At 39.8% G+C, this 14,758-nt stretch overlaps 1 protein-coding gene across 1 annotated transcript in view; it reads left to right on the forward strand.

Annotated features, from left to right (window-relative positions):
* The window catches only part of si:ch211-186j3.6 (neural-cadherin), a 384,844-nt gene that overhangs the window by 190,587 nt on the left and 179,499 nt on the right, over positions 1 to 14,758 (forward strand). Inside the window, exons 12-15 of the mRNA XM_041985518.1 lie at positions 2,351 to 2,518; positions 5,772 to 6,021; positions 12,664 to 12,791; positions 13,004 to 13,190. Coding sequence (XP_041841452.1) covers positions 2,351 to 2,518; positions 5,772 to 6,021; positions 12,664 to 12,791; positions 13,004 to 13,190 — 733 coding nt within the window. The remainder of the gene's footprint in view (positions 1 to 2,350; positions 2,519 to 5,771; positions 6,022 to 12,663; positions 12,792 to 13,003; positions 13,191 to 14,758) is intronic.

Raw genomic sequence — 14,758 nt, forward strand, 5'->3', positions numbered from 1 at the left:
GTCCTCCTGGGCATGGTGCAGGCCCTCTGACTTTGGGGTGTGGCTGCTTCTGGGCTCTTGGGACTCGGGCGCCTTAGCTCGGGCTGCCCTGGGTGGCCGGTTCCTGGCGGGGTCAACGGCTGTGACCGCGGGGGGCTCTGGCTGGGGCCTTCCTCTGCTGCCCTCGGGGTGGTCCTAGTGGTGAGGTGGCTTGTTTTCGAGCCCCGGGATTGCTGCCGATCGCCTAGGTCTCTGGGCCGCCCTAGTCTGCCTCTAGCCTCCGTATAGGCGTGGTCACATTTGCCCAATCACACTCATCTCTGCTCAATCCTCATTCCTCATACTCTAGATGCTGACACGGTCACTAAGTTTTCCTGTGGGTTTATACACTAAGAGATGCTTTGGTTTAGGTTTTTTATTTATTTATTTATTGTGTGTGTGTGTGTGTTTAGTACTTTAGTTGTTGTTGAGATACATGTTTTTGTTGTTGTCTTGGTTACTTTATTTTACAAACTCCTGATGATTGTCAGCTTAGTTTACCTGTAAAAGGTGTAGGAAATTCTCTTTTGTCTTTCTGTACATGTCTAGTAGCTGGTTGTCTGGTGCTAGGTTGGATTGAAGGTCATTGCTTCTATCCACTGTATCTTTGTCTCCTCTTCCTTTTTACTTCTCTCTATTACTGTTTTTTTTTCTGTCAGGTCCAGCAAGATTACATAAATTCCATTATACCAAAGAAATAAGATAAAACAATATATTTAAACAAATAAAAAAATAGAAAATGAGATTATCAAGAGGAGCCTTATACTCATAAAGCTCCTCTTGGCAGAGCTAATTTGTTTGGCACAACACAGCAGTCGGACCATCAATCTGCTGCCACCATGCTGGACAGGACAAGTTAAAAAAAACATACAAAGTATCATAAATGGCATCACTTCTCTGATTAGATTTCAATAAAACAAACACCCAAGAAATGAAATATAATAAATTCCATACTGAGACATCATTTAACATAATTCTGACCTCATTTTTTATTGTTCTGTTTTCTTATTTTCTGTATCTTAATATGGGGTGTTTTTTTGCTGTAATTTAGGGCAAATTTATTTGACCAACCTTTTCATTAAGACTGTGAATTCTCCTTTCACTGTATTTAGAAGTTTCAGTCTACTGTTTAGTGGTTATGTTCATCAAATTGGTGATTAGATTTTGTAAATAGGATATCAAAAAAACCTGATCCTAAAAATAACTGGCTGAACTTAAAGGTAATCAGAGAAATATGACTGCAGCTCGTAAAGATGAATCATAATTACACAACTCATTCAAGAACTTGTGAAAGGCTGGCAATACATTTTAAACAAAACGCCTCATCAGAGAAAAGTGACTATTTTTGTGTTGCAGCCCCGTATAGCTGACAGTGAGGGGGCAGAAGTGCAATGGCCAATTACAGACATACAGCAAATGGTTATGTCTTTATTGGAGCCTTTTCTTTGCCCAAAGGAAAATGTGTGACATTGCTGTCACTGTACTTTGTTTTCTAAAATGTTGCCTCATATGATTGAATCAATGAATAACTAACTGTTTTGGTGGGAACATAGAGGAGAAATCGAGGAAATTGCCACGTTATAACTACAAACTACTCTGTGACTCCAAGACTCACTACCCTCCAGTGCCAGGGGATTTGCATATTTTTATCCTCGGCACCTTGAATTCCACAATAGCACTTATCATTTTCCTGTATTTCTGCTTGAGAGAATGTTTTCAAGAGCATATCCATATTTGAAGATACAAAGTTTTTCCACTAATGAGTACAACTGCATGAAGTGTAATGCACCAGCAGGCACTGCCTCCTCATTTACTTCAACCTCTGCCAGTGTAAATGTTTCAGAGTCTAAACTTCTAACAGCAGCAATCGAACTATGAGACAAACCTTGAAAAAATTATTCCTGACTCTGTGAAAATCTGCTCTCTACTTTTAAATTTTATAGCCTATGAAAGTTTTAGCTTGGTGCATAAAGCAGGAGGTCCAACATAAAGCAAGGTAAAACTACTACTTCTCGGACTGATCATTTCCTCCTACTGCAGTGGATAAATCTAATTGCTCTTGTAAGGTTTGCACAACTGTGCTGTTCCACACTGACCTATGGCCTTAAATGAAATCACTTCTATTTAAATATGTTTATGTTTAGTCTAAAAGTGGTCCACAATCAGTTTCACACAATCATCCTACACTGGATGATTTGTCTGTGATATTAATTCTCATTTTTAAGAAATTTTCTAATTGTCAACATAGGAGCAGACCAATTATAAATTCTGTCCTTCTATTTTAAATGTTATCTGCATGGTCTTTTTTTTTTTTTTTTTTTTTTTGTCACAGAGGACCTACATCACCAGAGAGATTGTGGCAACAGACGGAGGAAACAGGAGTAGTTCAGTGGAGCTGGCTGTCACCATCACCAACGTGAAGAACCAGCCTCCACAGTGGGAAAAAGACAGTTACAGCGTGGTCATACCAGAAAACACCGTCCGAGACACGCCCATCGTGGTATGTTGGTCCGCTGACATGTTAGCATATAGAGCACAAAGCCATCATTTAATTTTAATTTAACAACTGTATTAATTAGAAATAATTATTAAACAATGATGATTGTGTTTGGAAGGTAAATCATGTGGGATACCAATAGCAAACTGCAGGGTTTGCATTCCCTTCTTAAACAGTCAAAATACTCTTGAGCCAAAGTACATCTGTGTTGTACATATTCAGCATTTTGATATGAATGCATGTGAAACTGTCATGATACCCAAGGAAAAGAGAACTTCTGTCAAACTGCTCTTTCTAACTAATCCTGCAGGTATTGGACATATCCCTGCAGCAACACACCTGATTCAGATTTATGGATCATTAACAGACTTGTGTAGAATTTGACAACAAGCTGTTGGAGATCCATTTTATTTGAATCAGGTGTGTTGCTGTGAGGAAACTTTTAATACCTGCAGGACACCGGCTCTTGAGGATGGGAGATGGTGATCCTTGGCCTGTGGTTTTTTAATGATGCTTTTGCAGTTCTTTCAGTCCAGAATTGTTTTCGCCGTCTGCCAGACTGTAGCTTTGTTGTTGTCATAGAACAGATTGAGATGTGCTTGTGTAGGAATTAAATTTTTTGGTTGTAATACTCAGAAAATGCTTATTTTGTACAGAAAACAACCAGACCATGACCATTTCTCATTTGATTTGATGGCAAGTCACAGTATTAAGCTGAGTTGTCTCAGTCGTGTCACACAGTCGAAACATTCCAAGGCCTAAACAGAATTAAGTGGACTGGATAAACCAGGTAGACTACTGTTTACCCGTATAGCCCTGGGGAGTATTCTTTCACATGACAGGCTACAGACTAACTGCTAGTCCACTCGCAAAACACTCAGAAGTCTGTAACATAGTCACTCAGATAAGGAGGACTCTAGTGGATCCCTGCAGGGTGATAAACCATCTGAAAAGGTTCTGGTGAATCTTCAGCCAGAATCCCTAGCTGATCATTCATAAAGTCCCAATCCTCATCTAAGAGGGAGATGGTGACCTCACCTGTCTGAAACATGCTAACATGAACCAATGGCCAGACAAAAGGTGCCTTTTCCCAGCTGTGCAGTGATATGCCATAGTGTGGAACAGGATCAGAGCAGCTTGTGGGGCCAACAGGGTGGACGGACTCAAACTCAGTGTGACACGGTAAGGCCTTTCACTCCTTGCTTTTTGTCAAGCCATGTTTCATGCAACATTGCTGAGCTGTCACTCTGTGGCACACAGAAGGCTCTGTTGCTTAGTTGTCTCTTATTGGCAAGTGTAGACGACCCAGCGGGAAGCTTCAGTTCACGTCCCAGCATCAAGACAGCTGGGGAGCTGCCTTGATGCATCGTAGCTTAATGAGTTACCCTATGGTAAAGCAGGTGCTCTGCAGAACTGATGCAAACTGGAAAACATCTTCCTGGTGTGCTCATGGTCTGTTCTTGAGGGTCTGGTTGACCCACTCTACATCACTGCTGGTCTGGAGGGTGATCCAAGGTGGTTCTGATATGGTTGATTCCCTTCCCTTCAGTGAAGGCAGCGAAAACAGTGGAGATGAACTGGGGCCCATTTTAGATGTTGATAGTGTCTGGCACACCTCAGTGGGCAAAAAGGTAGGCGTTGAATTCTGTGACCACCCTGGTGGTGATAGGAGCACCTTGGGCCATTTAGAGTAGAGATCATAGACCACCAGGAGGAAGCACTGATGCTGATGGATGCCATGGAGTTCACCACAGATGTCGACTTGGATGTGAGTCCAAAGTCCCGGTGGCCACGACTGTGTGCTCACTTAGCTTTATTACAAGCCACAGTGTTGGTGACATGACTGACTCATCTCACAGGAGTAACGTCATACTGTGGTGACCCTGCTATGTGGTGGCACACAGCTGTGCAGCACAATGCTGATTTAAGAATAAATTCCAGTGCTCTTTTATTTTTTTCTGGAGCTGTAAACAAAACAAACAATTTAACATATGAGCGAAAGCAGTAATACATCAGAAATGAAACTCTCATAAAATTTGTTTGTAGTTGATGAATTGATCAACAAAGGCAGAGGAAAAGATCAAGTATCCATTCTGTGAGAACAATACGTGCATATTCACATTCATTCACTCCAAACTGGTTTAAGCCCCACAGCTGTAGAAAATGCAGCCCCTTGAGTCCATTCAGTCTTTACTAATGTAGTTCAGGAGAATCCAGTTGTTTCCTTGTCATTGTTTATCAGCATTCCCTTTATATTCCACAAACACATTCAGTGAATCAACTCTATTGTTCTAGGCTTTCTTGAAACCAATAAAGTCCATAAGTTGTTCACGAATATTTTGACTTGAATAGTGGAGAGTACTTCATATCGGAATATGAGTGTTTAATTGTGTTTGTGTGAGAGGTTTTGAAAGATACTCATTCAGTCTTAAAACCCCTGTTAGGCAACGATGAAGTGACTCTGATATGGACCTTTAAAGATTTATATCCTATACCAGCATACACAGTGACCAGACATGTTTGCCAGTTCTCCATGCTTCATGTGATACCTCATTATTCTCCCCTCTGTGCTCTGCAGGTTGAATGGGTACAGCTAGGTCACTTAGAACACGCTGCATCATGCCCGAGATGGCATTTTTGATTTTAATTGGGTCATACACAGCGTCATCTGTTGAACGGCCTCTTCTTAATTAGCTTAGAGTGAAAGCAGAATGAAGATCAGGGTACATTTCCCTTTGATCTAGCAGGATGTCAGTTGGTTGTTGTCTCGTCTCACAGTTTTAGGCTTTCTATTATCATGGGCTGTAAAACATTCCTTTTATTTTATTTTTTTATTTTTTTTTAATAATGGACACTGTGGTTGTAGCTCATCAACAGTGGTCTACATATCTGTTCGTGTCCTGAGGGTCACTGCTGGCATTGAACATTTTTGCAGCGCTCAGAATAGATAATTGGAAACATGCAGGCATCCTGTCAGTTTTTTAGATTTTGCTTGCAAGTCATCCCTCACTTATTCCATAAAGTGACAGAAATGGAAACTACATGTGTCTTCATGCTGCCTCAATGCCAAGTGTGAATATTGTTTGGGTTGCATGTGGTTTGTTTAGTATGTTGAAACGGAGATCATCTAGGAAGTCAGTGTAATGTATCTGTAATTTTACAGTATAACATGATAATTTAAGTACAGGATATCCAAATAAATGTTTACTGACTGTGGATATTTTGCTTTCTGCTCTTATTTTTATTTTTTAAAAAGACCATCAAAGCCACCTCCCCTCTTGGGGATCCTAGGGTAACTTACAATTTGGAGGACGGTATGGTTCCTGAGACCAACATGCCCGTTCGCTTCTACTTGACCCCCAACCGAGAGGATGGTTCTGCATCCATCTTGGTGGCAGAGCCGCTGGACTATGAGACCACCAGGAAATTCATTCTGCGGGTTCGAGCTCAGAATGTTGCTGCTGTACCACTGGCTGCTTTCACCACCGTCTATGTCAATGTTACTGGTAAGCCTTTTGTAAATGTTCTTTTTCCCCAGTCCTCAAAGGTAACATGTTTTCTTTAAAATACTTTCCACTTTCTTTCCTCTACTCTGATTTACTTTTCTGCCTGTGTGCCCCTGCATAATACCTCTGCATGCACTGCATTTTTGTAGTTCTTTATCTTTAGAAGGTTACACATACATTTATTGGTTTCTATGCACCATTGTGTTCAAAATTACATATCAGAGGTAATACTCAATTACTGCAACCAAAATGGTTACTATAGGTTAAAAAGGATTGTAAGGACACAAAAAATCCCAAGCATATGCATTAGACATATTCTCTAAAAATTGCAATAATATGCAATAATTTGATATACTAACCAGATCAAATGTTATCTTACCTTTGACCAGATTCATAACTTTTACAATATACCACTCTGCATCATATCCAGTACGGGAGAACAGGGACATTTGTAACACTTGCAATTGCTCCAGTCAGGAAGAAGTTAGGAATCATCTAATTCACTCTGCACATATTCAGTTTAGTTCTTAGTCTGCATATGAAAAAGTGTTGCCGTGAGGCAAACACAGCAAAATTTGTGAGGGAAAATATAATTTTGAGATAAAGTAATTTTTTTGGCCCAAATTATTTTTGTGGTTACATAGCTTGCTTTGTAGTTGAACTTGTCAAATCATGTTGATTATGTGTCTGTTCAGCTGTCTCTCAAGCAGGTTATTTGTGGCAATGTTTTAGTTGTTACCTGTATGTCACGCTAGATCGTAAATAATGCGCTCAGGGACAGTTGTAACACACTTGCATGGGGTAGGTTGTAACGGTTTAGAAAAATGATGAATGTATGAGTAAAATTGTGATTTGAATGACAGCATTTTGTTGTAGGGCACATTTAAATCAAATTAAATCAAATCAAATCAAACTTTATAAAGTGCATTTCATGCCAAAGGCAACACAAAGTGCTTTACATGATAAAAGCAGTTCATGCATATTAAAATAAAACAAGCCTTCACACACCAAAATTGATAACAATAGCAACAACATAGCAAATTAGAAACTCACTCATTATATTTTCTTTCACACACAGTCACACACACACACATGTATACACACACAAACAAAGCAGTTGCCATTTTCCCAGGGATGTGCCCCCATCAACAGTTAATTCAGCATCCATCTTGCATCTTACCTGTACTGTGAGATCACTCATGCCTGCAAAAGACACTCTTATCTTGACTCTTGTTCTGTCCCTTTCTCTCCTTCTTTTCCTGTCTTCTTCCGATGTCTTCTTGCATTTCTTTGTTGAAATAGCCACGGTGCACATTCAAAAACGGCTGGTGTGTTTATATCTGTTTGCTAGCTTGTGAATCAAAACTCGGCTACATCATGCGGCGTCCCAGAAGAAAAAGCTGTTTAGTGCGGTTTGTCAGCCTCTCGATGCTGCTGGACAGCGACGGTTCCAGAAATGCACATGATAGATGTCACTATGTCCGGAATGCAGCGTTTTAAGGTCGGAAAGTTACGTAGTGCATCTTTAACTCCTATGCTCGGGGGGGGGGACTTAAAGTGGGTAAGCAAACTTAAACAGATGTGACTTGAGTCTGGATTTGAAGATGGGGAGAGTGTCAATATATCAGATGCTGGGTGGTATGGAGCTCTAAAAGGGAGGCACTTCTCGCTATCTTCTTGCAAGGGGGGAAATAGGCAGACCGTGTGATGTTATTGATGTGGGAATGACAGTGTGCTACCAAGGATGAAACCCAAACTCTTAACCTGAGGGGAGGGGGAGACTGAGGAACTGTTGATGGTAGAAGTTTGAGGTGAACCAGGATTTAACTTTGGATAAGCAGGAAGTGAGGGGGGAGGGTGGGAATCTGATTTGCTGGAAAGGTAGAGTTGGGTGTCATCTGCAAAGCAGTGAAAGTGGATATGTTGCAGAGGGGGAGAAGATAGATAATGAAGAGAAGGGACCCCAGGACAGAGCCCTGGGCACACCTGTAGTGACTGGAGAGGTGTTGGATGCGAAAGATTTGAGCTGTATGAACTGAGTGTGGTCTGTGAGACAGGAATAAACCAGATCAAAACCAGGGAGTTGTGGGTGATGCCAATGGATGAGAGTCTGTTGAGGAGGATAGAGTGTGAAATGGTGTCAAAGGCTACACTGAGGTCATAGAGGATGGAGAGTAGACCAGTGTCAGCTGCAATGCGGAGACTGTATTTTTCAGGAGGGCTGTTTCAGTTCTGTGACAGTGACAGAAACCAGACTGACAAGGCTCTTAGATGGAGTTCTGAGTTAAGTAAAAGCGTAATTGGGAGGCGACAATTTACTTTCAGGATTTTGGAGATGAAGAGTAGGTTGGAGATGGTGTGGCAATTATTGTAATTATTGGCATCTGAACCTGTTTTTTTAGTATTTGAGCGACAGCTGCAGTTTTGAAAAATGATGGAACAGTTCCAGTGGTGAGTGAAGAGTGCATGATGGCAGAAATGAGGAGGATCAGAGAGGAGAAGCAGGATTCGACCAGAAATGTGGGGAGAGAATCAAGCTGACATGTCGAGGGCTTGTAACACAAAAATTCAACAAATCAATTTTTGGGTTCTGCACAGATGATATTTGACTGCTCAATAAATTGTCCAAATAGGTAATTATGTCCTCACACTCTGGCTTTCTACCCCAGTGGGTCCAGGTTCCGAGGACATTTATCCTCATTGACCACAGCCAAACACCTCCAGACTTTATCTTAGTATCTTTAACTATCACAAAACAAAACCCCCCAAAACTATTCTAGTGAACTGGGAAACTATTTATAAATCAATTGCTTAACTTGTTGATTGATCATGCAAATTTAGAGAAACTAACTTCAGCTCTGAAGAACAAATAAATCAATTGTCTCCATTCTTCGGCTATATCCAGAGCTCATTCTTCTTACAAGTACTACCATATATCAAAACACAATATGTAAATCAATTAAACAAATCATATCCTAAATCTTCTCATTGTAATCATAAGATCGCCCCCGTCCCATCCCTTCCATCATAGCATTACTTTTGTGTGTTTGTTGATGTGTTATTAATGCTGTTGCCTTGTTGTTTGGGTTTGTCATTGTTTCTTATGCCGTTAAAAAATCTATCATAAATTATTGTACTCTGGAAAAAAAATCGGACATTTTTATTGTTTGCAATAAACTGGGGCATACTTAATACAGAAGTTTTATCAAGTGAGGAACCTCCTACTCAGCGATATCTGCATCATATTACAGTGTATTTGTAAACGGCAGCATTTGTCTGAATGGAGTCCTGAATGTACCAAGTTTTTGATGGATTCAAAACAGAAATACATTTAATGCCACATGTAGAAAAGTAAAACATTGGCTACAGCAGGCCAAGTCACTTACAAAACACCTACAAAGCCTCTATCTGCTCAAGAGGGTGGTCCCAGCTTGTCGTGGTTCATATTCAAATTGTTACATGTATTATAACACAATAGTCTTTGTTTCAAAGTAGATTATATATTTAGTTGTCCAAGTTTGTAAATGTTTATTAGCATGCAGTTAGTTTTTAGTTGTTTTTTTATCCTTTTGTAGTTTGTAATCAAAAGTTTGTCCACATGCTTGAAGTTTTCCATTCTTATGATTATTCAGCGTTATCGTATCCGATCTTTTTTAAAAACAGCAAAAGAACGATGATGACACAGTATCACGGTGTGTGCTAAATATTGGTAAATTTTTTTATTAAAGCTTTTAAAGCTGATAAAAACACAAATCCAAATATTAGCACAATCTTACCAGCTGTTGGGTGTGATCAAAGGTAAAAACATAACGCATGTAAAACCCCACTGATCCTCTTTTTCTCTTGTCATGTTTCTCCTGTTTATCAACTGTCATATAAGTTCTTGTAAATCTGATGACTATATTCTCTCTGCTCTCACCCCCATCTCTTTAAAGTGAGCTTCTGTAGCCATCATGCCTACTTATTATATTTTTGTTACCAGCTCTTGACACTTCTCCTGCCCCAAAAGCCCCAGAACTCCCTGCATTGTAATACTGTTGAATCATCCATGCACATTTGCAAGTCCACGCGTACCCCGTTCCATCAAATTGGTCCTTAATCCAGTGAGAAGAAATTAATTCTCACAGCCCCTCTCTGTCCCCTCCTAACTTCCCCTTCTCTTTTAGCTCGCCACTCCCTCCTTATCTGTCTTAATAAGAAAGCTCTTTGACTTCTCCAGAGGCAGTGAGGCTGAGGAACGGAGGGAGGTCTGTAATAGGTTTAAGACCCCATTTTTTATTCACAGATAAAGACATTTACTCAGAAGACACTGGAAGGAAAAAGGCTCATGGAGCAGCATTTGATTTAATATGTTGCACTGTTTGAGTCATTTCTGTAATACTTTTGGCTTCAAATCAGCTTAGTTAAAATTGGACTTTTGCTGTTTTGGAAATGTTATTTGATCTTGTTTCTCTTGTAGTATGTAAAATGTTTTTTTTAATTCTTTTTATAATTCAAGATAACTGTTGAAAAAAGGCCCATTTTGTGTCCCTTGCGGATTAACCAAATGTTGGCTTTGATCTTTGTCACAAGGGCTTAAAATAGAAATAACTGCTATATATAAGATATATAAGACCAATGTTTATAAAACTTTGAAGAACTTATCTTGCCTTGTACAGTTACCACACGTAGACGTAGCACATCACAGTATTTCCAGTAACTGCAGACTTGAGATTCTTTATGAATGAAACTTCAGTCATAGCAGCACCTACAGAGAGCATCCCAGCCCAGCTCCAAACAGGTCTCAACATGGAGCTGGAATATCTACTGCCAGCTGCTAATTTTCTTTTTCTTAGTTATTTTCTATTTTTTATACACATAAAGTTCTATTTTCAATTCCTAAAAAATAAACCTTAGAGGTGTGTGAATAAATACAAAATGCAATGATTTACTAATCTCATCAAACATAATTTTGTTTACATTAAAACAAAGAGCACATATTACATGTTGAAAAAAGATGCTCTGGTATTTCATGAACGATTTTAATGTATCATAGGGCCCATAAAAAAAAAAAAAAAAAAAAAAAAAACTTAACAAAGGCATCTCTTAGTGTATAAGTGTATGAACCCAGTGGACAACACAGCAACTGTGTCAGCATGCAGAGTGTAAGGAGTCAGGACTGAGCAGAGAAGAGTGTGATTTTGCAAATGGGGTCATGCCTCCACGGAGGCTAGAGGCAGACTGGGGTGGCCCAGAGACCTGGACGGTCCCGGAGCACAAACCCCAGCCACCCCACCACAAAGACAACTCCGGACCCACCCAGAGGACGGCAGAGGAAGGGGCACTGGTCATCCAGGGCGGGAAGAGCACAGGGCCCAGGGCCCCAAGAGCCCAGAGTGCCCACCCTCGCTCCTCCACCCTGTAGCCCCTCACTCACAGCCTCCCCCTGCGCCGTACCCACAAACACTCGCTCTCACAAGCCCACATCACACTTAACCCTCTCACCATGTCCTGAGGGAGACAACAATTTTGATTAGTTTTCTCACATATTTCTTTATAAACTGACCCAGCCCATATTTGCTCCTCAAAGACTCATCTTTTAATATATAATAAATTAAAATTCTTTATTTTGTACTTATTAAAGAGTAAAAAGATATTGTTGTTGATAGTAGTTTATTGATTTATTTTACCACTTTTGTTTTGTTTTGTGATTTTGTTTTACTTAATTTTTTATATGAAAGAAAATAAATATTAAAACCAAAAAATAAATAAAAAAAAAAGGCTACTTCACTATTATATTTTCCTTCAGGGGATTAACGGTGTTGTTCATTTCCATCTTTTCATCTAGTTTTATTTGTCTATTTTACTTCATTACTGGTCGTAATTGCCCCATCCCTCCTTTCTTTTTTAATATATTGCAAACCTGAAATGTGAAAAACAATTGTATATGAACAAATGAAATGAAGTTTGGTCCAAACTGTCTGCAACTTCATCATGGTCTGTTTTTCATGTCTTTCTCTAAAATTAAGCACATGCTTATATTCTGTCCTTAATTATTTTTGTAACTGATGTTAAATGTTGGGGAAAAAAGGTTGCTTTCTTTGTTGTAACTGAGGATGAGGAATCATGCTGTATCTTTGCCTGTTTACGCTCCAGCAGCTACAAGCAGCTTTCAGTTCTTCTCAGTGTCCATTGCCCGGTTTAAAATAATTCTGAATGCCAATAAAACTAACTTGTGATGTTTTCTTAAATTAAATCCTTTGAATCTTCTCTTACTACTCTTTGAGGTTCTGAGATCAAGTCTGATCTCAAGAAATTCTGACTGAAGGCATTCTTTCTTTTATGCTTCTTATCCAGCAAGAGGTTGAAAAACTAGTTTAAACTGGGTTTCTTCTTCTTTAGAATCAATAGTTGCCTTTCTTTTAAGGCCAAACAGAGATTTGTTTCTGGTACTTTTATGTCTGCGTCGGAATATGAGATGTTTTTTATTTGTATTTTACTTTGTAATGCTTTGCAAAACAGTCTCAGACTAATTGAGTTGTAGGTTGTGTTTTCAGGTTTGTTATCTGCACCATCCTTTGAGACATCAATCGTTTTGAAAGTTTCTATTAAACTCTACTGATATTAAATATACTCAAAGCAGTTTCTGTCTTCCGTCTTCAGATGTAAATGACAACGTCCCATTTTTTACTTCCTCCATCTACGAGGCCTCAGTCACTGAAGGAGCAGAATCAGGAACTTTGGTTTTCCAGGTTTCAGCCAATGATCTCGACTTGGATCTTAATGGCAAGGTAACCAAAATGACTTAATTAACAAATAAAACATGTACAGATTTAGAGCAAATCTGAGGTCATTTATCAAATCTATTTGATTAATCAGTCTTTGTCTGTTCAATGATCTCAGATTTTCTTCCCCTTGCTGTGGAAATTTGAGGTAATTAACTGTCTTTTAACATCTGACCTTTTTGAATGATTATGCTTCCCTGTTTAACTCCTCCTGTCAGATCTCTTACTCCCTGCTGGAGGATCGCAGCGGGGACCACCGGTATTTTCGAATTGACCCAGAGTTTGGCTTCATCTACACACAAGCCGTGTTTGACCGCGAGACCAAAAGCTCATATCTGTTGGAGGTTCAGTCCGTGGATGGTTGGGAGTCAGCTCGGCCTGGGAAGCATGGACAGCCCAACTCTGGTAACTAACAGGACACAGACGTGACAGCTATCTTCTGATTGCTGCAGCACAGTTTGTCCAGTGTTGTAACATCTTGTGGAGAGGAGTAGCTGCAGTACATGAGATGGAGTATGTGTTACACCGGCTTCACGCTGGGAGTGTGGAGTGCAGAACAAAATTAGAGCATCCACACCGGCTGTGTGAAAATATGCGCTGCCGCCACGTGCCTTGTAGATTTTTGGCATGTTGCCTGTTTCAAACATGTGAAGTAAGAATCACAGAAGAGACTCTCAAGAAAATATGTTGGGCATCATATTGCATTCATATCAGCAAGAATACGCATTTCACTGTAGTTTGTGTAGGTAATGCATCACAGACATTAAAAACACAGCTTACCTGCCATAGCGATGATCAGTGAGGAAAATGAATGATTTTCAGTTGATTTCAGCATCTGAAGTTACAGCTGGGAAGCTTTCACACCTTCACTTTTCAATTCATATTAGCCATGGATTATTTAAATCCATCATCAGAGACGTGCTTTGTTAAAAACATGCAGCCATGCAATACACAACCTATACTACCCACAGAAAGTTTGGGATATTTGGCTTTTTGCATTGTGTCAATATATACTTCTACCTATTATAAATGCACTATGACCTATACAGATGAACTTTATTTCACCTTCTGGATACTTTTAAATGCAAATGTACAACTATTCAGTTTTTCAGAACCTATTGCACAACATGCTGTTCTCTAAAAGAAAATGAAGTGGAAGTAGTGGAAGTAAAAAAGGAAGTGTCTGAACCACTAAATGTTCTGGTTCACTACATTGAGCACTATTAATTCAATCGAACGTCCAATCACAATAAAAATATGTTATGTAAACATGTCAGCTGAGCTGATCAGCCTCGATTGGAAAGAATTTTCAATCCAATTGAGAAGGGTTGTTTAAATCTTTTCACGATCGGATCAGCAGGGAAAAATGAAGCATGTATACCAGGGGTGCCCAAGTCCAGGCCTCAAGATCTACTATCCTGCAACTTTTAGATGCAACCCTTCTCTGACACACCTGAATCAAATGAATGACTCGTTGCCAGGCGTCTGCAGAGTTGAATGACGCGTGGATGAGGGAACTGAGCCATTTCATTCAGGTGTGTTGAAGAAGGGTTGCATCTAAAAGTTCCAGGATAGTAGATCTCGAGGACTGGACTTGGGCACCCGTGATGTATACACTCCTTTCGATTGTTCCTGCGCATGCTTGAACCACATGCAGGTTACGTGACATAATGCGTTTCAAGACCTGAACAATGGCAAAACTTGGCCGTTGCGGAAACAATGTTCTTGTTGGAAATTGAGCAGTTTAAGGCTTATTGTGCATTTTGGTGTTCAAAAGGTTCAAAATAAAAAAAATAAAACTTCTTCTTCCCAACCAGTAGGTAGGCACTGTGCATGTCAAAAGCGTCACAGTCGTATTTCTGTCCATCATGTCAATACAGCTGATCTGATCACTGTGTCTGGCGCCCATGTAAACATGTCAGAAGCAATCTCAAATCAGATTGATTTCAGCTGAATCGATGAGACATTTGTAG

This window comes from Melanotaenia boesemani, chromosome 1, assembly GCF_017639745.1.
Source record: "Melanotaenia boesemani isolate fMelBoe1 chromosome 1, fMelBoe1.pri, whole genome shotgun sequence".
In the NCBI taxonomy this organism is placed as follows: Eukaryota; Metazoa; Chordata; class Actinopteri; order Atheriniformes; family Melanotaeniidae; genus Melanotaenia; species Melanotaenia boesemani.